This window comes from Colletotrichum abscissum, assembly GCF_030869225.1.
Source record: "Colletotrichum abscissum strain IMI 504890 chromosome Unknown Scaffold_13.1, whole genome shotgun sequence".
NCBI lineage: Eukaryota > Fungi > Ascomycota > Sordariomycetes > Glomerellales > Glomerellaceae > Colletotrichum > Colletotrichum abscissum.
Genome location: NW_026850021.1, coordinates 589,933 through 612,146, shown reverse-complemented (window position 1 = coordinate 612,146; position 22,214 = coordinate 589,933). Strand labels below are relative to the sequence as shown.

At 54.9% G+C, this 22,214-nt stretch overlaps 10 protein-coding genes across 10 annotated transcripts; 4 read left to right on the top strand and 6 right to left on the bottom strand.

Moving 5' to 3' along the window:
• Positions 1-255: 255 nt before the first annotated feature.
• Positions 256-2,359, top strand: CABS01_06361 (uncharacterized protein; the record flags this gene model as incomplete). Its single annotated transcript, XM_060539727.1, has 6 exons — positions 256-425; positions 505-577; positions 648-958; positions 1,026-1,428; positions 1,483-2,050; positions 2,115-2,359. 6 exons carry the CDS (start codon positions 256-258, stop codon positions 2,357-2,359), a joined length of 1,770 nt encoding a protein of 589 aa, XP_060404264.1.
• A 194-nt stretch (positions 2,360-2,553) lies between these two features.
• On the bottom strand, positions 2,554-3,808 carry CABS01_06360 (glucosamine-6-phosphate isomerase; the record flags this gene model as incomplete). The annotated part of the gene is made up of 5 exons (XM_060539726.1): positions 2,554-2,757; positions 2,821-2,994; positions 3,096-3,467; positions 3,531-3,679; positions 3,745-3,808. 5 exons carry the CDS (start codon positions 3,806-3,808, stop codon positions 2,554-2,556), a joined length of 963 nt encoding a protein of 320 aa, XP_060404263.1.
• Positions 3,809-4,524: 716 nt separating this feature from the next.
• On the bottom strand, positions 4,525-6,318 carry CABS01_06359 (amino acid permease; the record flags this gene model as incomplete). Its single annotated transcript, XM_060539725.1, has 5 exons — positions 4,525-4,960; positions 5,025-5,323; positions 5,386-5,786; positions 5,849-6,157; positions 6,210-6,318. 5 exons carry the CDS (start codon positions 6,316-6,318, stop codon positions 4,525-4,527), a joined length of 1,554 nt encoding a protein of 517 aa, XP_060404262.1.
• Positions 6,319-7,750: 1,432 nt separating this feature from the next.
• CABS01_06358 (uncharacterized protein) lies at positions 7,751-9,581 on the top strand (the record flags this gene model as incomplete). The annotated part of the gene is made up of 3 exons (XM_060539724.1): positions 7,751-8,070; positions 8,134-8,848; positions 8,931-9,581. 3 exons carry the CDS (start codon positions 7,751-7,753, stop codon positions 9,579-9,581), a joined length of 1,686 nt encoding a protein of 561 aa, XP_060404261.1.
• Positions 9,582-9,906: 325 nt separating this feature from the next.
• Positions 9,907-11,969, bottom strand: CABS01_06357 (uncharacterized protein; the record flags this gene model as incomplete). The annotated part of the gene is made up of 2 exons (XM_060539723.1): positions 9,907-10,237; positions 10,297-11,969. The coding sequence occupies 2 exons, from the start codon at positions 11,967-11,969 to the stop codon at positions 9,907-9,909; spliced, it is 2,004 nt and encodes a 667-aa protein (XP_060404260.1).
• Positions 11,970-13,104: 1,135 nt separating this feature from the next.
• CABS01_06356 (uncharacterized protein) lies at positions 13,105-16,032 on the bottom strand (the record flags this gene model as incomplete). The annotated part of the gene is made up of 4 exons (XM_060539722.1): positions 13,105-14,324; positions 14,375-14,667; positions 14,719-15,324; positions 15,383-16,032. 4 exons carry the CDS (start codon positions 16,030-16,032, stop codon positions 13,105-13,107), a joined length of 2,769 nt encoding a protein of 922 aa, XP_060404259.1.
• A 938-nt stretch (positions 16,033-16,970) lies between these two features.
• Positions 16,971-17,279, bottom strand: CABS01_06355 (uncharacterized protein; the record flags this gene model as incomplete). Its single annotated transcript, XM_060539721.1, has 1 exon — positions 16,971-17,279. One exon carries the CDS (start codon positions 17,277-17,279, stop codon positions 16,971-16,973), a length of 309 nt encoding a protein of 102 aa, XP_060404258.1.
• Positions 17,280-17,836: 557 nt separating this feature from the next.
• On the top strand, positions 17,837-19,029 carry CABS01_06354 (uncharacterized protein; the record flags this gene model as incomplete). Its single annotated transcript, XM_060539720.1, has 2 exons — positions 17,837-18,000; positions 18,078-19,029. The coding sequence occupies 2 exons, from the start codon at positions 17,837-17,839 to the stop codon at positions 19,027-19,029; spliced, it is 1,116 nt and encodes a 371-aa protein (XP_060404257.1).
• A 403-nt stretch (positions 19,030-19,432) lies between these two features.
• Positions 19,433-20,808, bottom strand: CABS01_06353 (SEP domain-containing protein; the record flags this gene model as incomplete). Its single annotated transcript, XM_060539719.1, has 3 exons — positions 19,433-20,192; positions 20,248-20,675; positions 20,728-20,808. The coding sequence occupies 3 exons, from the start codon at positions 20,806-20,808 to the stop codon at positions 19,433-19,435; spliced, it is 1,269 nt and encodes a 422-aa protein (XP_060404256.1).
• Positions 20,809-21,458: 650 nt separating this feature from the next.
• On the top strand, positions 21,459-21,958 carry CABS01_06352 (mitochondrial import protein 1; the record flags this gene model as incomplete). Its single annotated transcript, XM_060539718.1, has 2 exons — positions 21,459-21,728; positions 21,848-21,958. The coding sequence occupies 2 exons, from the start codon at positions 21,459-21,461 to the stop codon at positions 21,956-21,958; spliced, it is 381 nt and encodes a 126-aa protein (XP_060404255.1).
• Between the last annotated feature and the right edge of the window lie 256 nt (positions 21,959-22,214).

Below are 22,214 nucleotides of genomic sequence, written 5' to 3'. Positions count from 1 at the left end.
GGGTCCAGGACCCCACGTTAGCACTCGTCACCCAAATCTTCAAAAAGACCGGTTCCCCGGTGCGACCGGTGAATCTTAACTCTACCCCGATCCCACCTGTTTCACCGGGTACCCGCCGAAGAAAGCAACAGTGAATCGAACCTGGCCGAAAACAAGGCCAATGGACACCGGTGTTTCTCGCAATTGTCGCAATTGATACAGTGGGACTCGAACAACGCAATCGAAGTATCAGTGCACAAACATACCGCTTTCATAATGTCTGCTCACCAGATGAGGGACAAAGCGTCGGCCGATGGGCCGGATGAGTCGGGCCCGAGCAAGGCCCGGAAGGCATGCGGTAAGCAGATGGTGGACTCCGTCTCATTGCATGCGACTGTAGACGCTGACGGGTGTGCCCACTTCAAGTCAATTGTAGAAGGCAAAAGGTATGTCGGCCTTGGACCTGGCCCTCTGGTGAAGGCGAATAGTCTAACCGACCTTTTCGTGACCACAGATGAAATGTAGAATTGAGAATGGGGCCACATGTCGAAGATGCCTCCGTGCGGGAGTGCCGTGCGTGTTCGTGCCCAGAGCCAATGTAGGCAATTATCCCAGCGTCTCATTCTGTGTTTGTAACCCTCCCAAGACGTGTCTGACGAATCGTCTAGTCCGCGTCTCATCGTGAAAGTCTCTCGCTGGCTTCGTTGATTCAGGCAAATGAGCATGCCCCAGCACTGAATAAATCCGTGTTTCTTCGGTTGAAGCGACTGGAAGATCACTTGGGTCTGCCAGTCCTCACCAACTTGGAAGAAGCAGACTCGCCCGTGTCCCCAGATGTACCAACATTCGAACCCGACACACCAGGGGAGACATCGCTTGGTGCTCTATGGAGCGCTGTATCTGTCTTGCGAAGGACATGTTCATCAAACGCAAGCTCAAATATTTGGGAGAAATCCCTGATCAAAAGACTATGGTTATCGTACGTTCGCCCCAGATGCTCGACACCATACCTCGTAGTTGCACCAACACATCTGATACTCCTCCAGCTTCCACGAGTCCATGCCAGGGCTCCACTTCCTCCCAACCAAGCAAACCTTCTCATCGCCGAGACCACTCATGCTAGCTTCAATGTTATACTGCTCAAGTATACGAGGCTTGCCAGAAGTCGCAGTTTTGGCGCCAGACTACTTCAATGTCTTGTGCAGTGCCATTTCACAGCTGTGCATACCACAGAGCGAAGTCGGTCAAGCCCCGGATGACCCAGCTTCAGCTGAAGAATGGGCCTTTCAAACCGTTCTGGGAATCATACTCGCCGGACTGCTACGAGAAGCCGTCGTTAAAGAGACGGGGGTCTGGATATCTCTCGCTTACAGACTCATCCTCGAGCACTGTCCCTCCAACACCGATGAGCGATCCCGCGAGTGGCAACGCCTGTTTTCTGGCCTTCAGGTAAAATGGACAAATTTTCCCAGCGGTTTTCTGCATCTTTCTAACATCAAGTAGATCGTTGACCTCGAGCACGCCTCAATACATCTCTCATGCCCAGTCATACCAATCGAGGCGCCTCTCCCACGACTCAAGATCCCAATACAGGACCAACTCTATCGGCTCTCGAGGATGATGCACACCGGCCTAACTCACTTCACAGGCAGAGGTCTGCCAACGATATGGTCCTGTTTCGAGAGCGAGCCTAGCGTATTACAGATCTCTTCCGTTCAGTTTAGCGGCGTCGACGGCGCTGTCATTCGCGACTGGGCAAGGCAGCTAGACGACTGGCTCGTTGAGTTCAGCGACAAGGACTTTGAGTCGGAGCACGAGAAGAAGCTGGTGTTCCGGCAGTATATCCTGCACAGGCTTCTCGTGCTATCCATCTACCACCCTGCCCGAGGATGCAACCTGTTTTCGAACACGACGCCGAAAGAGCAGCATGAGCTGCTTGTGTCAGCAAGAGCGGCGGTCAAGCTTCAAATTCTAGATGCTTCGATATGGTCGAATTGGGATCTCGTCATGATCACCTGGGCTGCTCTCATCGTACTTCAAGGTGTAGACGGTGGAGTAGGAGAACCAGACGGTAAGTCGATGCCCACTTCGTGACTGATGTAAGGGTCCATAACTTATCTGATGATACTTTTTAGATCTTGAGAACGTTGGAGTTCATCTTCAAAAGCTGAAGGAAATGCACGAGCCGAAGCCAAGCTTGCGAGGCATTTTAGCGACACGACTGGAACAGAAACTTCAGGGCCTTCATACGCCCGCTTCTGGAGACGCCGAGGTGTTCGAGCAAGAGATCCGGAACTTGGATAATTCATGGTATATCTTTGACCAATCGAGTCTGCAAGCAGGATATGAGCTTTGGTCGTACGAGAACCAGGGAGGATAGCCTTTGAATTCATTCACTCATTCAATCATCCTGGAGCGGCTCACTTACGTCGTGATGAAGGTTTTATAGAACTGTTACTTCATTGACTGATTGACTTTGGTATTGTCTGCACTCTAAACTATGGGTGTTCAAATGACAAATGCCCATCCATTCCCAATCTGCATGTATAACCCCGCGCGAAGCATCATCGTCAACTAGATGACAGGCCATGAAGCAATACGAGAAGACATGCTGTCTGGCGTCAACTCCACCAAGTGATCCTCGTCAAATGTCGGCTTTGTGTTAGACGGTGTCCGGGGCGTCTGAGGAGGGCTGACAAGTGACGTCGTTCTAAGTCTCAAAGGCAGCTTCTGCTCGAAACCTTTTCCAAGGCCAACCTTTTCAATGCTCTTGAAGTACTAGGGAGGTGTACAAATCAGCAAAACATCAACACAAACAGCTCTAATGTTTGAGATCCATACCTTCACAGTCTTGACCTGCAACTCTAATGTTGCGTCCTCATCTGCAACGATCATGGAATAGGGGTGTAGTTGTAAACACGACAGTGTCCACATGTGATTCACCCCACCCTCAATCGCTTTCTGGAGAGCGATCGATTTGCTCGCTCCGTTGACAATGATGACCACCTCTCTGGCCTGTGCATAGTTGTCAGCAAGCGTGTTCTCTGCAGTCACAAGTGTCTCATGTTCCCCAAAAAAAAAAGGGGGGCTGTGGTTGGAAAGGAGCAAATGCACACCTCCATTACTGTCTGGACACCAACAGTCAAAGCCATCTGCGGGACCTTGTTCAAATCGCCGCCAAAGAATCGAGCATTCGCCCTAATAGTATCCATCGCCAAGGTCTTCACCCTCGTCCGAGACGCCAGACTTGATCCAGGCTCATTGAAAGCGATGTGGCCGTCTGGACCGACACCACCGAGGAAGAGGTCAATGCCGCCGGCAGCTCTGATCTTTTCTTCATAGGAGGCGCACTCGCCATCCAAGTCAGGCGCGTTGCCGTCGAGAATGTGGACATTTTCGGGCTTGATGTCGACATGTGAGAAGAAGTGGCGGAACATGAAGCTGTGGTATGACTCGGGATGCGTCTGTGGCAGGCCGACGTACTCGTCCTTTGGTCATTGTGTCAGACGGCGGCATTCGAACTTTGGTGAATTGACAAAAAGAGGACTAACCATGTTGAATGTTATGACATCTTGAAAGGAAATACGGCCGGCCTTGTGCTCTGCAACTAGGATCTCATAGATCTGGATCGGACTGCTGCCCGTAGGCAGACCGAGAACGAATGGCTTCTCTGGCGTTGGCTCGAAGGTTCTGATGCGATCTAAGAGGTGTCAGGACTCTTTCGGATTATCATCTCCAAAGCCCCAATCAATGCAGAGGTCATACCGAGGATGTAGTGTGCAACATGGGCAGATGCTGATGCGCTATCAGGCCTGATGATGAGCCTCATTGTGTCGGTTGTAGTCTTGAACAACTTGATTCAGAATAGAAGGATAGCAACGATAATGACAAAGGAACCGTGAGTTTTGATATTTCTTAAGGCTGTTATCGCTCAGGGAATCAGTGAATGTGGAACGCGATGGTGAATGGGGGTATATGAATCCTCAGATGATAGCCAACCAGCTCCTACACCACATGCAGTCAACGCAACTATACCTATAGTGAACAACCAAAGCTTCACAAATCACACCGGCAATTCTACCCGCCGACGTCGCCGACTTCCTCTTGTCCTCCGGTGTTCGCTCTCCGACTTGACCGGTAGCACATTGCAAAAAAGGGGGGGGGGGGCGTCCTCTGGACCCGTCAACCCCACGTGGTGCAACCCGAGGATCCGGTAGCTGGGTGGCATCAACCTCGAACACTAAATTCCTTACCTCATCCATGCAAACTAAGAACAGTGCAGTGGTACCTCATGGTTCTGGTCTTTGAGCTTTGTGGGACCGTGAGTTTACGCGATAGTTGCATGCATTAACGTGACACCCGCAGGGACAAATTATTGAAATCCGGTAACCCTAACCCGGCTCTGGAAACGTTTGGTGTACCTTGTCTATACTATGTGCTCCTCTCCTTTACCCCATCGCATTTTAAAGAGAGTCCGACAGAGACGAGGAAACTCTCAGTCACTCCACGGCTCCGGAAGATAGAATTTCGGTGACTTGGATCTAATTACTCCTCCTTCGCCTGAAGCATCTTCTCGCTATACTTAGAGCCAGCCTTGAACCACCATGCGCCGACCAGAACCGTAAGTCCGCCAACAACAACGCAGGTGTAATTCATGTTGGCGGGCTCGACGGGCATCACGTACGGGAAAGAGAAGAATACAATGGCAAACGTCAGCCAGCAGACGGTGACGCCGTTGACGATGGGGCCCCACGTTGGCCCCATGTGGAATACGCCGCGGTGCATGTTCTTCCGGCGCGTCAAGAGGTTCGTGACGATGGGGAACATGTAGGAAATGTTGTTGATGGTGACGGCGGAACCGAGGAGAGAGTTGAATGCGGTGGAAGAACCCAGGTACAGACATCCCAAAGCTGCGACAGCTGCGGTGACGGCGAGCTGGGAGTTCAAGGGGATTTGCCACTTGTGGTGGACCTTCGACCAACTATCACGAACATGTCAGAATCACTAAGTTTAATGGTGTAGTAGTTGAGTAAGGCTCAACTTACATCCGGGAGAAGGGCATCGCGCCATCACGGGAGAAGGCCCAGAAGACACGGCCAGTACTCAATTGGGAGCTGACGACGCAGGGCCCCAGAGCGACGAACAGAATGAAGGTTAGACCAAACGCTCCCCCAGCCCCCTGCGTGACTTGGCGGAACAGCTCGGCCAGCGGAAGCCCGGTGTTGGTCGTAGACAGGGCGTCAAAGTCCTGGACGGAGAACATGAGGGTGATGAGGTAGGTGATACCCGTGACGAAGGCGATGGAAAGCGTAATGGCGATAGCCAGGGGTGCATTGCGAGATGGCTAAGCAAGGGTCAGCACACTCTCTGACAGTTGAGCAAATGAAGGAACAAGAAGAAACTCACGTTGGGCATCTCCTCCGTGATGTGGGTGACTCCATCAAGTCCACCAAGACTGTAGAGAGGATTGACTAGCCCAGTGATGAAGCAGACAACCTGGTTCTCCCAACCAGTGTTATTGATCCACGTGCGGAACACGAACTCGGTGTTGCGGTGCGTCGGGGCACACGCCGCCACGGTGACCATAACCACGAACCAGCCGATTTGCAGGTAAAAGAGGGAGAACTTGTTCAGTCCAGGAATGATCTTGTTACCAAACATGACGATCCCGGCGGTGATGAGGTTCAGCCCCTGGTAGACGATGAACGTCTGCCACGCCTGGATCTCGAGGTCTCCGTGGTAGAGCGCGATCAGGGCCATGAGAACCTGAGCGTAAATCAGGTTCGTTGACGCAGTCGTGAAGATCCCTAAGGTCAACGCCTGTCAGCCTCCCCATCCCAACATGCGATTGAAAGGCGAGACAACTTACAGCCAAGCACGCTAAACCAGCCTGTGAAAAAGCTCAAGACACCCGTCATCTTCCTCGGCGCGACGGCAGCAATCCAGTGGTACATGCCGCCTTCGGTGGGATACGACGAGACGAACTCGGCCAGCGACGCGCCGAGGAAGCATTGGAGCAGGGTGACTAGGATGAAGCCGTAGATGACGGCGCCGGGCCCACCGGCGTTGATCTCGGTGATGAGGCCGAGGCCGAGGCCGGTCCACGAGATTGTCGTCGTTGAGGCGAGGCCGATGAGACTGAGGGTGCTGAAATGGCGCTTGAGCTCTTGGGTGTGACCTGGTGCGTGTGTTAGTAGATGATTGCAGGATATGATGCTGAGAAAACTCACCCATCTGCGCCAAACGGATCTCGTCTGCGGAAAGGTTCTTCTCCGGAGCAGCGTCGACGCTCCGCCTCGGACTCGACGAGATGTCGGTGGGTGTCTTGACGTCTGCCATGATGTCTCTCTTGAACTCTGCCAAAGGTGATGTTCGTTCACAATTGCAAGCTCTCTTCAATTGTCAATTGTCGACAGGACACCTCAACAAGTCGTCTTCGCGTGCCATAGTCACGCGTGGGCGATATCGTCAACATATACCCATGCAGACCCGTAGGACCCTTACGGTGTTTTTCGCCCCCAGAATGCCGTTAGTCCACAATTGATAGTGTACGTATGGGGTCCGTCTGGCTTCAGCCAGACCCATCAGATGATTTTACCCCATCAATTGAGAATGAAGAACGATTGTGTTTACAGTTTTTCGTGTGTCCCCCGGAAACAAGCCGTGCTTTGCCGCGATCCGATACCACGGGTCCATCTTAAAGCTATGGGGCAGATAAAATCATAGTCCCGGTCAGATCTTCTGCCAGTATTCGTAGGAGTTGATTAGTGCAAAGATACGGGCATTAGAGCCGTGGTTGATCACCCGGTAAACATCGGACCGGGTCCTCCAACTTCTCCCAAGAGGCCAAGCTCCCCCGTTCATCGGACCTTAAACCGTACCACACCATCTGAACACTTTCTTTTCTGCCCTTCTGGACTGCCAAAAGTGCGGAGAAGAGGCGAGCAGGGGGCACCGAGTCATCGGTCAGGGACGATCCTTGTTAGAGCCAACCGGGCATCTCGCATCTCCCCCGGCTTTCTTCTTCCACGACCCCGGTTCATGCCCGTAACCCAGTGATACCACTGTCCTTCCGGGCAATCACCTGTTCTTCGCTCGGGGATGCCCCGAAATGCTTCTTCGTGCTGCCTTTCCTCGGCTACAGGGGGTCTCTCGCGCCGTTGGGAATTACAACGTCCCACTGAGCCAAGGTCTACGAATTCGAATCCTTCATGTTCTTTCTCTAAGAGACTAGTGTACGGAGTACGACTCTCATCCCGCCTTTTCCACAGCTAGGACGACGGGTTGTCAAAGGTCTCCATGTCTTCCCACCCTCGTTATCACCTCCGCATTCTTACCTAACCTGGCCAACATCACCGACCCGAAGTCGAGAGAGGAACCCACCCAGCCACCGCCGCTAAAGTAGCTTGTCCTGCTTGATTGATTGCGCACCCGGGTCGGGACCCCGGGGGAGGGGTTTTCCTGCTTGAACATGACATCTCTTGGTACTCGCCCACTGCCCGTTCGTCGCCGGTCACGCAGCTTGTATCCGTATCTGTGTAATGACGACGATCTTCCGGGGGCCCAGCGCGATATGGGCAACTCTTGGCCGCGGTCTTGGCCGCGGAGAGAGACTGAGAGAGAGCGAGATTCGATATGATGGTGTATATTAAGGTAGCCTGAGACCGCATCCCCGGGTTCGCAATTGAGTCCCCTACCCCAGATCTCTGTTGAGCTTCCAACTCCTCTGTCATTCGTCAATTGGTCCCTCTCGTCCTCTCCTCTCTTCACAATGGCAGCCACCTTCAAGGCGATGGGCATCCTGGCCCTCGCCAGCTCAACAATGGCGGTGTCGCCATACGTCGCCAATCTCTCCACCAACGCCCAAGGCCTCTTGACTGAGTCCATGACGTGGATGGACCAGTACTACGACCGTTCCGCGGGGTACCTCTACGACATTGGATCCGCGTCCGCGCTGCGGCACGAGACGCGCAGCTCCGTCTGGTACGCCCTGGGTCTGCTTGCGCGCAACGACGGCGACGACGTTGCGGAGGCCGAGAAGATTATCAAGAACACCATTGGCGCGCAGTTCAAGAACGTCTCGGAGCAATGGTGAGAGCTTCTTCACATCTGAGTTGACGGGCGCAAGAGACTGACTTGACTTTCAACACAAAGGTACGGAGACTACCAAAAGTACGACGGGGAACCGTACGTGGGATCGCCTTACTACGAGGACAGCATCTACAACTCGTGGGACCCCAACTGGAGAGGTTTCGTCGGCACGACGCTCGTCATGGCGTTGGAGGAGTTCCCCCACCTGCTGAGCAACGACACCCAGGATCTCATCCTCGAGTCGCTGCACAACACCACAAAGGGAGACGAGTACCGCGTCGGCGGCGTCGACGACGACAACCTCTACCCAGCCTACAGCAATCCTGTAAGCGCCTTTCTTCTTGACAACAGCTGTAATGCAGGCACTAACACCACCAAGGCCATCATGCGCGCCCTCGTCTCAGGCTACACCGGCCGCCGCCTCAACGACGCCAACATGACGGCCTCGGGCGAGTCCTACGCCCAGGAGATCATCGATCTCTTTGACCGCGCCAACACGCTCTCCGAGTTCAACTCGGGCACCTACACGGGCGTCTCCCTCTTCGGGCTGATCCTCTGGTCCAAATACCTCCCCGAGGACTCGGTCATGACGCAAAAGGGCCCGCAGATGCTCGCCGACACGTGGAAGGCCGTCGCGCAGCTGTGGCACCCGGGCATGAAGAACATGGCCGGCCCCTGGGACCGCGCCTACGGCTACGACATGAACCGCTACGTCAGCTTGATGGCGCTCTGGTTCTGGACCTTGATTGGCAAGGAGAACTCTTCCCTCATCTCTGCTGTAAGTCTATCCTCGAAGTGGCTCCTCAGGCCAAGGCCCCAGGAGCGCACTCGTATAAAAACAGCATACTAACTCCGAATAGCCTCAAGTCATGTCCCACGCCGCCGACTACGCCTGGGCCCCCCTCTTCGCCGTCCTCGCCGACTTCCACGCAAGCCTCCTCCCCGAAGGCCTCGTCGCGAACCTCACCACCTTTGGCAGCGAAGACCGCACCTTCTCCGCCTCAACCTTTTACCCGCCCTACGACCTCGTCCCCCGCAACATCAGCACCTGGCTCTCGGAAAACCTCACCATCGGCGCAGAATCCTTCAAGGAGAACGTCGTCGGCGGGCCCTCCATCAACCAGGCGTCCTTCAACCCGGCCGTCGTGCAGTGGGACACGGGCGCCGAGATCGCCTTTATCTCGCTGTACCCCACCGAGATGTCGCTCGACGTCGAGGTCGCGCCGAACAAGCTGAGCCTGAGCTACCCCAACGGCACCGCCGACTCCATCTTTACGTTTGTCGTCGGTACCTTTATCAAGAAGCCCACCATCACCAGCTGGGCTGATGTTCAGGGCCTGTCTGTGAATGTCTCGGGTAACGTCAACGAGACGTACGCGCTGTCGTTTGCTGGGTCCATGGGAGGCACCAGCTCGCCCATCCGCGACTTTGAGTTTTGGAACTTTACATACACGCTGCCTCAGGGCTTCGAGGGCACGCCGAGCATTGTCCTCGACTTGAACTTGTTGTAAGGATGAGATGGGTGGGGGGTTAGATGTCAGGCTCCTTGAGGCTAGGCATGTTTATGGTGTACATAGTTGAGCATTCCGGCTTGGGATGTTCATGATAATGAAGTAATGATATTGGTAGTAATGGCAGGGAACCTCTACCGTCAACAAAGGTCGTCGATAGACGCAATCAAAATGGGTGGAATTGAATTCCATCATGCTCTTCGTCGTCGATGAGAAAGTAGTAATCTTGATGATATTTGACGATTTCCTCAATTTTGGATGCGATTATCAATCAATCGCAGAGTATTACACTACATTTATGTTTTACACGTGCTTCTCATAAAACTCAACCCCTCAAGTAAGCAAGAAGGCCTCGCTCAACAGCGACACCAACTGCGCCAGTAGCAGCAACAATCCACACCCACTGGTTATCGTACTCCCCAAGACTGGGCCAGAAGCTGTTCTTGTCGCGCTTGTACTCCTGGAGCTGCTGGAACTTGAGCGGGTTCTCCTTGGCGTAGCGCTCCTCCTGGCTGGCCTCAGTGACCTTATCGCCGCCGAGGTAGCGGAGGACAATGTAGTTGACGATGGGGCCGAGGGCGGCGAGGGGGTGCATCATACCGGCGCTGTAGAGGAGGACAGGGAAGGACAGGTGGACGAGGGCGTCACCAAGGTAGCTATGCTTGGTTAACTTTCATAATTCAATGATAGAAGTTGAGACCCATGGATTACTTACTTCGGGTGGCGGACAATGCTCCAGACGCCCTCGCGGTTGATCTCCTTGCTCTTGCTAGAGTGTTCCTCAAGCTGGCTATCCGCAATGGTCTCGAGGGCAAGACCAGCGGTGAAGAGGAAGACAGCCAAGCTATGGAACGTCTCGGGGAACTCCGTGAAAGCAGACGACCGCGCGCTAGTCAACGGCGCACTAAAAGGCAACGTAAACGGCAAAGCAATGAGTGTCTGCAGCGCAGCCTCGGGCAAGAACATGCTGAAGAAGGCCTTGTCCCAGAACTTGGGGTCCTTCTTCTTCAACGCGACGTAGCGGTCGTCGTCCTTGCCACGCTTCACGCTGCGGGTGGCGATGCGGTAGAATAGACGGGCACCCCAGGCGCTAATACCAGTGAGGAGCAGCTTCTGGGTGTATCCGAGAGAGTTCCATGCCGAGGGGACTGACAGACCATCGTGAACTATGCGGGCGCCGATGGCGGTCCACCAGGCGTTGGCGACTTGACCAGAGGGCCACAGCCAGTCTTTCGTGTCTGCGCGGTCGGTGTACCGCGCGACGGCGTAGACTACGGTGCTCAAGCCGGCGTGGAGGCCAAAGGATGGGAGTAAGGCGTTTTGTACGAGGCCGAGGGTTGATGTTGTAGCCGCATTGACGGGGTTGCTGGGGTGGAGGCTGAAGTGCGAGCCGTAACGATCCTGCTCGGCACCGGAGACTCTCGGCAGTCTTCTTGAGATCCCCTCTGCAGCTGGACCTGCCTTGCCGCCAAAGTGGGCTCCGAAGCGGTCTTGCTCAGCTCCCGAGGCGTGGGGGAGGTGTTCGTTAACCTTGGATCCGGAGGGCAGCTTGTCGCTGCCGAACCAGCCGCCGAAGCGGTCCTGCTCAGCCCCGGACGTCTTTGGGATCTTGTCCTTGATGTCCGAGGCAGACGGCAACTTGTCGCCTCCGAACCAACTTCCAAACTGATCCTGTTCTGCGCCAGTTCCCTTGGGCAGCTTCTCGTTGATCTGGGAGGCAGAAGGCAGCTTCTTCTTGATCTTGTCCGTGACCTGATCGACAACGCCCTCCCAGTGCGCAGCGTACCGGTCCTGCTCGGCGCCCGAGGCACTGGGCAAGTGTTCCTTGACCCAAGTGCCGGCGGGCTGTCCCTTGTTACCACCGAACCAGCGATCATACCGATCTTGCTCGGCGCCAGACACACGTGGCAACTTCTCGCCGAGCTTGTCGACAGAAGGAAGCTCGTGGCCGCCAAACCAGCCCTCGTAGCGATCTTGCTCGGCCCCAGAACCCCGCGGGAGGTTCTGTCTCAGCTTCTCGGCAGCCTGGTCTCCCTTATTTCCGCCGAACCAGCCTCCGTAGCGGTCTTGTTCGGCACCGACGCCTCGGGGCAGGTTCTCTTTGATCCTGTCCGCAGCGTGCTCGAGCTTCTCGGTGGCTTTGTCAGCTTTCCCACCGAACCAACCCCCATAGCGCTCTTGTTCGGCGCCGGCGCCGCGGGTGAGGTTCTCCTTGAGTCTGTCGGCGGCATGTTCAATCTTTTCGGTAGCTTTATCGGCTTTGCCACCGAACCAGCCGCCGTACCGATCCTGCTCGGCGCCTGATGCCATGGGCAAGTGTTGTGCCGTGGGGATTTCGTTAGTATTGACGCCTAGGCGGGCATTGTAGCCCTCTCCCCGGTCCGTCATTGTGCTTTGGATTGTCGTAGACTGGACTCAATGGTATCGTATGACGAACGTAAGGAAACCGTCAATGAAACTTTCGATGGGAAGGGAGAAGAAGAGAAGGGGCAGAGGGTACTAGATAGTATTTGAATGGCACATGTAAACAGGGAGGAGGGGAAGCTCCGGAACGAGCTGTGGTGGCATGTTTCCGAATGGCCCTTACATCTGAAAGCTGGAAGCTCTGAGCTTACTTACAGCTAACTGCTACCTACCTCCCCCAATTCGCCTCTAAAGCTGTGCTGTAAGGATGACGTCTACCCCGCGGTAGGGCGGGTTACCCCTTGTTCCTCGACGTCACTGGGCGTCCCGATCCGATGAATTGGCTGATGCGGTTAGCTTCGCAGGTCTGGGTAGTACCACTGCAAGTCTTCTCGTCACTCGCTTCAAAACAGCAAAGCTTCTGTAAAGAATTGAACATGATACGAAAACTGATAGATTATTGTATGGATCCTCTAGATGTCTAGCTCAATACATAGCTTAGGGATTGCGCCGGATGCTGTTTGTGAGGCTTCTCAATGAGAGAGACGACTCACACGATACTTTCATTACCCAAGGTACGTACGCACAGGAGTTCACTAAAATTGCGGGGTCTGCTGGTGCAGATCGACGAGCACCTGCATTCTTGGCCAGGAACATGGGCTGACGGATCCTCTGCTCGGACACGGCGGGTATCCAACCCCAGGTTTCGTACAATATCTGACATGACGGATAGTCAAAGTCTCCAAAAAGCTGTGCTTGGCGTAAAATAACAAGAGCACCTGTATACTTATTTTAAAAGATCACTGTCGCACCGAATGACGAGTGGAAATGTGGTATTCAAAGAGGCAGAGAACAATATCACACGGATTTTCTGGGTATCTACAATGTCATAATAGAAGCCTCGGTATCCCATATGACCTAGCAAATACCAAATCAAAGCTTATGTTCAAACAATAACAAATGGGGAATAATCAAACAATTTTACTTCCAACCGGCTGAAACCGAAAGCAGTGCGCGACGCCGGTTCCCAAACGCCAAACACCACTCCATTTCCGCGCCCCCAACCCGATGAAGAACAAAAGAAACATCCTAAAAGGAGACAGAGCAGAACGGCAAAGAATCAAAACCAATTACCGCCGCCGTGGCCCCCATATCGATCGTACTCTGAAAACCCAATCTGCGGAGGCGGGAACATGGGCGACACAATCTCTGTCTTGCGCTGCCCGTCCTCATCCAGGTACGTCGCCGAGTCGAGAATCAAATCAAACAGCGTCTCCTCTTCGCTCTCGTCCACCGAGACAGACGGGTTCGGCGAGAACGGCGGCGCCGTCGTCGGGGCTGTATTCAAGCTCGTATTGGTTGTCGCGCTCGTGGTGGTACTCCTCGCGGTGGTACCGGCAACACCACCAACACCACCACCTGCCATCGGCAGACTTAGTCGCTCAGACTTTGCCGACGCCTGTGATGAAGCCCGCGAGTACGAACTAATCAACTCTTCAAGCATCCGACAACTCTTGCAGAGGATCCCAATTCCCGAGTCGGAGAACCTACACGTCAACTTCAGTGTTCCCTGCGCCGCAGCCGAGGAACTGCTGAAGTGGCGCTTGTCTGAGAAGATGTCTTCGCCCGGTCGGAGACTCTCTCTCATGTTGCACTTGCTGCACCGGATGTCTGCTGTCGTGTTGCTATTGCTAGATTCACGGTAGCCGCCGGCGCTGCTCGGTGTTGACTCGACACCTGAAGAGTACTCTGCGTCCGAGTGGGCTTTCGGTGAGGTGTCGTGTTCCGAGACTGGGCTAGGGCCCATGTCAGAGTGCTCTGTCAAGGCTGATATGCGCGGGAACGGTATCGTGAGCATTGTTGGGACTGGAAGCGTTGCGGCCCGTGTCAGCTTTTCCCGCCTCGTTTCGTTGCTGTTGCTTGTCTGGCGTTGACGTTGACGTTCGAGGCCGGGGCCGTCCCAAGCCGCACCCTTGGTTTCATTGACCGCAATCGTAGGACCACGCTGAATGAATCGTTGTAGACTCCTGGTGCTGGAGCTGGATGCAGACGACAGGTTACGTGGTCGACCAGTTGTTGTGTCCAGTGACGCTGATGACTTTCCCGCGTGAACAGGCGGCTGATTGCGACAAGAGATGAAGACGCTTCTGAGATGCGCTTCAACATCCAGGGATAAGGACGCAGTGATAACGGGTATCTGCGCGGAAAACGAGCCGCTGTCGGCCGATTGCGAGGCGAGAAACCGAAGCCGTTCCTCCAAGCTAGCCTTCAAGTTGGACATGTTGCCGGCAGCAAAGACTTCCTGTTCTACCAGCGGCAGCTCTACGGCGGGCAAGGCAACTTAAGCCTGTCAGTGAATATGTTTGCATTCTTGGATCTAGAATACTCACCAGGCTTCGGTACCATTCTGTCAAGAGGGAATAGCCACCTCCACAGCTCATCCCACGAGTCGAAAACCTTATTGCCCATCTGTTCAGATAGTTTCTGTGCTTTCATACTACTGAGGCCATCTTCTGGATCGGCCCATTCAGAGTCGCCATCCGATCTTGGTTCGCACATTTGCTCTCTAGGTAGCATCAAGTGTTGCTTGAATACGTTGGGCTCCGAGAAACCATCCTCACACCGCGGGCACTGAAAGAGGTGAGCATCGCCGCAACGCTTATGATCCTTTGCGATATGCTTCCTAATGCCATTTAGTTATTGCTCGCTATTCTGCCAATGATTTGATACTTACTGCAAGTCTGCGAAATCTTTCCATTTTCCGTTGGCGCAGTGCCACTTGTCATTGACGTTGAATCGTGCCGGATTTCGCAGCCTGTAAGGGCATGGCAGCAATCCACCTTGGCCACTGCTTTCTCTTTGATTATTCGAGGAATAGTAGTCGACAATCGATGACCCCCCGCTGGACCTTGTATCCTGCTTGGAAGACTGCGCGTTGCGTTCGTCTGTCGCGGCCATCTTCATCTGACCACCAGCTCTGCCTGCGGTCTCCTGGAGCGACTTCGATTCCAGAGCCAGACGGGCTTGCGCAGGCCCTCCGCTCCCACTGTCAGCGCCTCCTGTCTGTGCAAGACGGGAGATGTCTTCGAGACATCGTGCTACAGTGTCCCAGACTTTGAGGGGAGTCGAGGATCTGTCGGCGCCAGCGCCAAATTCCTCGTCCAATATCATGGAACAGATACGAGACACCAATGGCTTCTCACCATCTGGTAGAGCATCGTTCGACGCCTTGATGTCCTTCCGATAGCTTTCCAGGTTGGAGTCTCTTGGCGGCAAACGTGCAGGTTGATTTTGTGAACGGCTCTCACTGGGCTGCTCATGTTTAGGATGGGCTCCAAGCCTAGTTACCAGGTTAGCTGGCCAACGTTGAAGATGTTGTCCTCGATGGGCACGCATACCTAGGCATCTCCGGCTTCCTTCCTTTTGATGGGGTCGCCGGCATGCTCATGGAGTGCGTCGGCCTAGACGGTGTCTGTGGTTCCGACGAAGGGGGAGCTTTGCGAGGCGTGCTGGCTGACGTCTCTACGCCGCCAGCTTTAGAAGAATCAGAGGAGTCTTTGCGTTTCAAGAGAATCGAGTCTCTTAGCGGCAGACGTCGACGCTTAGGTGAAGTCTGCTTGACGTTCCCAGATCGTACAAGGCCCCGTGGCGGAACGGGAAACTCCCAGGAGTCGTGAACCAGCCGGTTCTCTTGGTCCTCCTCCTGACTCTTCTTGTCTCGGTGTCCTTCTCTGCTATGTGACAGGATGCGCAGCGTCATAACCGGGCTTCGGCTTCTGTCAAATGGCCTCGTCGACGAGCTGTAGACGCGTCCCGAAGAGGCACTCGACCGCTGAAGTGGGACAGGCGGCACAGCAGTCTTTGGTGCATCTTCTGGTGAGGTATACCTTGATCGAATGGTAGGTCTGCTGACTGGCAGCGGTGGGCGGTACTGCGTTTCGACTCTGGTTCTTTGACCTGGCGCAGTTGTTCCCCGTGATCGACTACTGGATGGGTGTTCCGGCCGGCGTGGCGGGATCTGCTGCTGATGCGTGTGCAGGGGGTTCATGTTGGGCATCCTGTGATGGTCTCTTGCCCCTATCCCTGTTGTTTTACGTCTTGCGTATTGAACATGAGCTTGAAATCTTCAGCGCAGAATACCGCTGGCACAACCAAGCACAACTATGCCTGTGAAGAAAGACTCGTTCGAGAAAGAACAGCGACGAATCACGAAACGAACAGCGTGTAGATTGAAACCGAATTTCACGAAGCAACAAACACCATGGCCAGGGCCAGCCTGGTGGGGGATCTGAACAGTCATATGTCCTCGCTTTGTGTACGCCGGCAGCTTCATGCTTTGGAGGGATGAACATGCAGAACATGCTCAAGAGGGCGGACGGCACGACTCGGATCCAACAGACAACCTGTCACTAGTCCCATCGTTAGTCAAAATCATTTCAGACACTGATGCGCAAGACGGGATCCCGAGACTCGTTGACTGCATCGCACCCATTGGCCCGAAGTCGAAGGGAGAAGCGAGCCGAACTAAGACGGGAGTCTAAGGGTCGATAACCAAGACAAGGTCTCAAAGTCCAGCCTGCGGCGGGGCATCTGTGGCACCCCAAAACAGTCCCTTTTTCGACAGCTTTGCCAGTCAAGCCAGTGACCATTGGACTGCTAGGCTCTAGCATATCCCTTCCATTGAGCACGACACAATAGAAGAGGTTGGACTCCCTCGATGGCTGGGCCTCGACACACCATAGACCATGTGCAGGGCAACTTTGCCAGCGAGATTCATCTTCCAGATGACGATGTTGACTTTTGTGGCAGAGTAGCAACAACCAAGACCTGCATCGCTCGATGACAGATCATGTCCCGTGGCCCATGGGCATAAAAAAAGTTTGATTCCGCCGTATCTGATGATCAGATCATCGGCGGTGTTGTCGCGGGGGAAGCGTGCGATGGTTGTCAAGCCGACCTCTGTCGAGAATGACCAGCAAGGCGCCGTTACACAATGTCGTCTTCGCCGGCATAGACTTTTTCATCGGGCATCTTGAGGCCATGAGTATCTTGCGCTTTCGTGGCCCTTCGTGTCACCCCATTGTCCCATTGACGAGATTCCTTGGCAGACATCTCGACATTGGTGTAAGTCAAGATGCTCTTGGTTTCATCGACGACAAAGTCGCACCCGTTCCAGTGATGGCATTCCCAGTGTTGGATGCGCACGCCTTGAACTTGCAAGTTACACCAGAATTTGTAGGAAATTGTGTCGAAATCCGGCCGTGAGGATGCGAGTCTTCGGTAGTCCCGCGACATCGTATTCCTCAGCGGGTAAAACAACAGATAGACGGGATGAACGAGTAGACCTGGGGCTGAAAGATGGAGAACCGAGCAATGGCGAAAAGCAAAGTCTCGCAGCACTCAGCCGTCGTGTTGGTGGGTGGTGGGGGGCTTCCAGGGCAGGCAGGCAGCGGCTTATCTTATCGGAGCGCGCAAGCTCCGGTTCACCTGGAGGTCACCGTAAAGGTACGTACTGCGAGGCTCCTGGAAATGCGCGAGAGCCCATCCCATAGGCGGCCATGATCAACATTCAAGCCCATCGGGAAATCCAACATCGCAACGAGGCTACACAAACTCAATCGATATCGAGCCATCTTCTTCAGCACCGCATACCAGTCACTCGTTTTGATCCTCAGAAGTGTTCGATCTCCACGCAAGCCCCAGGACTCCCCGGCAACAAATCGCGTAACCAAGAATCCGACGACACCGAAATTCCCAATTGCTGAACACCACCACACCCAATCCACGAACCCCTCCTCACCACGTGCTGAAGAGCTCTCCAGATCGCGAGCACAGGGTAGCCTATATACAACATGGCTGACGCCGGCTATACCAATGGCCCAGGCAACACGCCCCTGGCTGAGGTCAAGAAGCCCAAGAAGAAGAAGGTCCTACTCATGGGAAAGAGTGGCTCGGGAAAGTCGAGCATGCGAAGCATCATCTTCAGCAACTACATTGCCCGTGATACCCGGAGACTGTAAGCCCTCTTCTCCTATACCTGGTGGTTCTTTTAGCTATTTCGTCCGTGTAGAGACTAACCACGGAACCAAACAGCGGCGCAACAATAGACATCGACCTCTCCCACGTCAAATTCCTCGGAAACCTCACCCTCAACCTCTGGGACTGCGGCGGCCAAGAGGCCTTTATGGAAAACTACCTCTCCCAGCAGCGCGTCCATGTCTTCTCCAACGTCGGCGTCCTCATCTACGTCTTCGATATTGAGTCCCGCGACATTGACCGCGACCTTGCAACCTACGTTTCCATCATCTCCGCCCTCCTCCAATTCTCCCCGGGCGCCAAGATCTACGTCCTCATCCACAAGATGGACCTCGTCGTCCCCGCCCACCGTGAATCCGTCTACGACGACCGCGTTCGCGTCGTCCGCCAGCGCACCGCAGAGTACGCAAACAGCATCGGCTACCTCCACCAGCAGCATCCAGACGCCGCCGACGACCCCACCAGCCCCTCGACCGCGCCCCCCGCCGGCGGTTTCGACATCACTCCCTTCGCCACCAGCATCTGGGACCAGAGCCTCTACAAGGCCTGGGCGAGCATCATCCACGACCTCGTCCCCAACCTGGCCACGATCGAACGCAACCTCGCCAATCTCGGCGTCGCCATCGAGGCAGAGGAGCTCCTCCTTTTCGAGCGCACCTCCTTCCTCGCCGTCTCCTCCTGGACCTCGGAAGAAGGCCAGCGGAACCCCACCGAGGACAGGCTGGAGCGCATGTCCAACATCATGAAGCACTTCAAGCAGACCATCAGCCGCTTCACCGGCACCCCGCGCAACGCAGAGCAATTTGTGCGCATGGAGCATAAAGCCGGCACGCGCTTCAACCTCTTCATCCTCAAATTCACGACGAATACCTACCTGATGGTCATTCTGCCACCCGGCGAGGCTAGGTTCAACGCCGCCATGCTCAACTGCCAGATCGCGATTGAGCATTTCAAATTCCTAGACGGTCCGGCTACCATGATCTCGCAAGGCGGCGGCAGCACAGCATGAGAGTATTCCAAAGAGGGGCTGTAAATAATGCGAACCTCGCGGATCTGTTTCTAGTTGGTTTATACGTATCGGCAACAAACAGTTTGCCGCAGCGGCGTATGGCAAGGGATGATTAATGATACCATTTGAAGGGGCGTTGAAGGACCTCAAAACTGTACAGCAAATAAGTACATGTACGCTTAGCACAAAGGTACTTTGGCAGCAAGCAATAAAGGACTTGCCGACCTGATGTTACTGTTTCATGTGGGCGTGTCTATTTCTCAAGCAAAGTCTACATTCCACGCAGAGGCAAACGGCCTCAAATGCCCAGACCCAAAGCCACCCGGCTATAATGCGGGTCAGGGCCCCAAAGTACCAAACGCCGCCCGGTTCCCGCCATTTTCTTTTCCGTCTGCCTCGTGCATTAAGCCCACTTGACGACCGCGGTGCCGCCCTTCTTGAACTCAGACATCTCGCCCAACACCAAGCTGCGATCGGTGTGGTCCTTGTTGGGGAAAGTCGTGGCCAATACCCAGGACCTGTTGCGGGTATCCGCAGAAGCGCGCTGCACAAATTCGTAGACGTCATTGATGGTGTTGGTAGTGTTGAAGCGAGCAGGCAGTCTGGTGCCATTAGGCAACTGGATACGGAGGGTCAGGGTAGGCTGAGACTCATCGACAGCCTGCTGAGGGCCAGTCGAGCTGGCACTGGCCGAGGCCGAAGCAGCAGGGGCGGCTGTGGTGGACGAAGAGCTGCCCTCACCGGGAACGGGGCTACCGAGCCGGCGACCCTCTCCGCCGAACGGCTTGTATGTCTTGGGCAACGGGTGGTAGTTCTCCTGGTGTTGATGAAGCTTCACGTCGACCGGCTGATCGTAGCGAACATTCATCAAGTGCAGAGGGGCTCTACCAGCCCGAATCATGTTGAGATCCATCGCATTCTCGGGGTCGTCGAATCGGTGAAGTTCGCCATCGTCAATGCTGAAGCCATCCTGCCACAGGTGCAGTGTACGCTCCTGAGGCTCGCCGGTCGCGCCCGCTGAGCCACCCGCACCCTCCTGAGCATCAGGGTCGGGAATACTGCGGCTCTCGGAGCCCTCGCCACCCAACGTGGTGCCGCTTCCGCGGAAAGCACCGGAGCGCGAAGGGCCCGCGGGTGATGCAGTCTCTGGCCGGGATGCGTTCCTGATCTGCGTCAGTCCTGTCGTCCTCGTAGCATTCTCTTGCATTGTGAACTTACGCCTTGGCCTTGGCGAGGATGTCGCTGATGATCTTCTTAGCACCACCGCCCTCTTGTTGAGACGGGTCCTGCACAGCCAGTCCAGACTTTTCACCGCCAGCAAAGAGGTCGCCGCGGCCTCTGTCATCGTCGTCCTCGTCATCTTCATCGTCATCGTCGTCGTGTGCGTGGCCGCCTCCAATAGAGCTAAGCGTTGCGAGACCCTTCTTCTTAGGCGCTGCCTTCTTTGCGGTGCTCGCTCTGCCGACCGACTCGGGCGCGGGTCGTCCATCGAGGGTTCGGGGACCGGTGTATTCGGCGGGAGCAGGAGCAGAAGCTTGAGCCTGCGCAACGGGTTCGATTTCTTCCTCACCGGAGTCGTGGTCGGCGTAGTAGGCTTGGGCGGCAAGGCCGATGTCCCAGTTTGCGGATTCGAGGTACTCTGTGCACTTAACGCAAAGTTAGTCAGGTAATTCACCACGCTCTTCCCAAACACCTTACCCTAGCTTCGGGCATGCCTGTCAGGCTCTTGAAGTCGCGAAGTATATTGTTGCGCGAAGCGCTGTTGGAGCTCCCAGACATGTTGGCGGTACTGGATGTGGTATGGCGGGGGAGGGTGAGGTGTCGATGGGGAAGGATGAAATGGACGGAAGATGAAAAGAGAATTGGAGTGGTCTTTTAACCTAGTGTATAACGGTGTGGTCGTTTAATAAGGTAGGTAGAGATATCAACAGTGAATCCGTGATCTTTTTGAAGCTCAGTTTTCTTTGAAGGTTGCGCTGTGCAGTGGTTGAAAGGCGAAGTGGGAGACGAATAGCAGGCAGCTTAGTGGTCGTAACTGCTTCCACGGGCATTGGAGCTGCATCCGTAACGAAAGGTACCTGGCCGTCTAGCACATTCCCTGTGACGTGAGGGAGGAGCCACCGCCCATACCGACTGCCCCAACCCCACCATAGGTACACCGCCACATTTGCAACTTATCTAATCTCTCCAGATTGTGGCTGAAGCTTCGACAAGAAAGTCGAATACTTACGCACAGACCCCACAGACTGCAGCAACACGTTGGGGGAGGTGGCAGCTGCGGTGTGATTTTCCGAGGTGATGCCGTAGCCGTAGCTCCCCGTCCCATCATCGAACTGCCCTGCGCCGAATCTCGGTAAACCTGCTCGTCGACCAAGTTTCCAATCATCCCCACGATCACTACCTTCCGAACCCCCAAGCCAGCGTCGACTATGGCTTCCGACGACTCCCTCCACCCCCTTGCCGAGTCCGGCGTGACGATCCGGTCCGACAGCGAGCAGTACTCTCAAGGCGAGGATCTCACCGAATCACCTCCCTCGTCCAACTCGCCCATCATCCTCTACAAGCCGCCTACGTTCTGGGGCCTGGTTCGCGGGGCCGCTATCAACCTGTTCCTCCCCTTTATCAATGGCATGATGCTGGGATTCGGAGAGCTATTTGCACACGAGGCTGCCTTCAGGCTAGGATGGGGCGGCACCAAGGTACGAAACGGACTTGTTAGACGCTCGCATACATGCATCCCCAGAGCATGCGCATACTGCGAGATTTCAGCCGAAGATGGCGACACATGTTGCAATAGTATCTAACACACATATTACAGGTGTTCCCCTTGTCCCGGAGAACGGCGCACGCTATTGGCCCCGGCCTTGAGATTCGCGACAAGCACCGGAGGCCCTCTACCGGTCTCGACGATTTGACGAGCTTGGAGTGACTAGGCGGGTGGGAATGAAAGCACGAGTGCACCTATGAAGACGGGATATTTCCGACCGCGTGTGAGGTCGCAAGCTGCTCTAAGGAAGACAACAAGAAACGACGGCATCCCTCAGTGACAGAAAGCTACTGCAAGCGGTGTCGGAATCATTACAAACAATGTCCAGCCAGATATACTACTTACCTAGGCAAGGCTACATACATCGGCGTACGGGGAGAGTAGAGGCATTTACAAAGTACGGCCCTTGGACAGATGG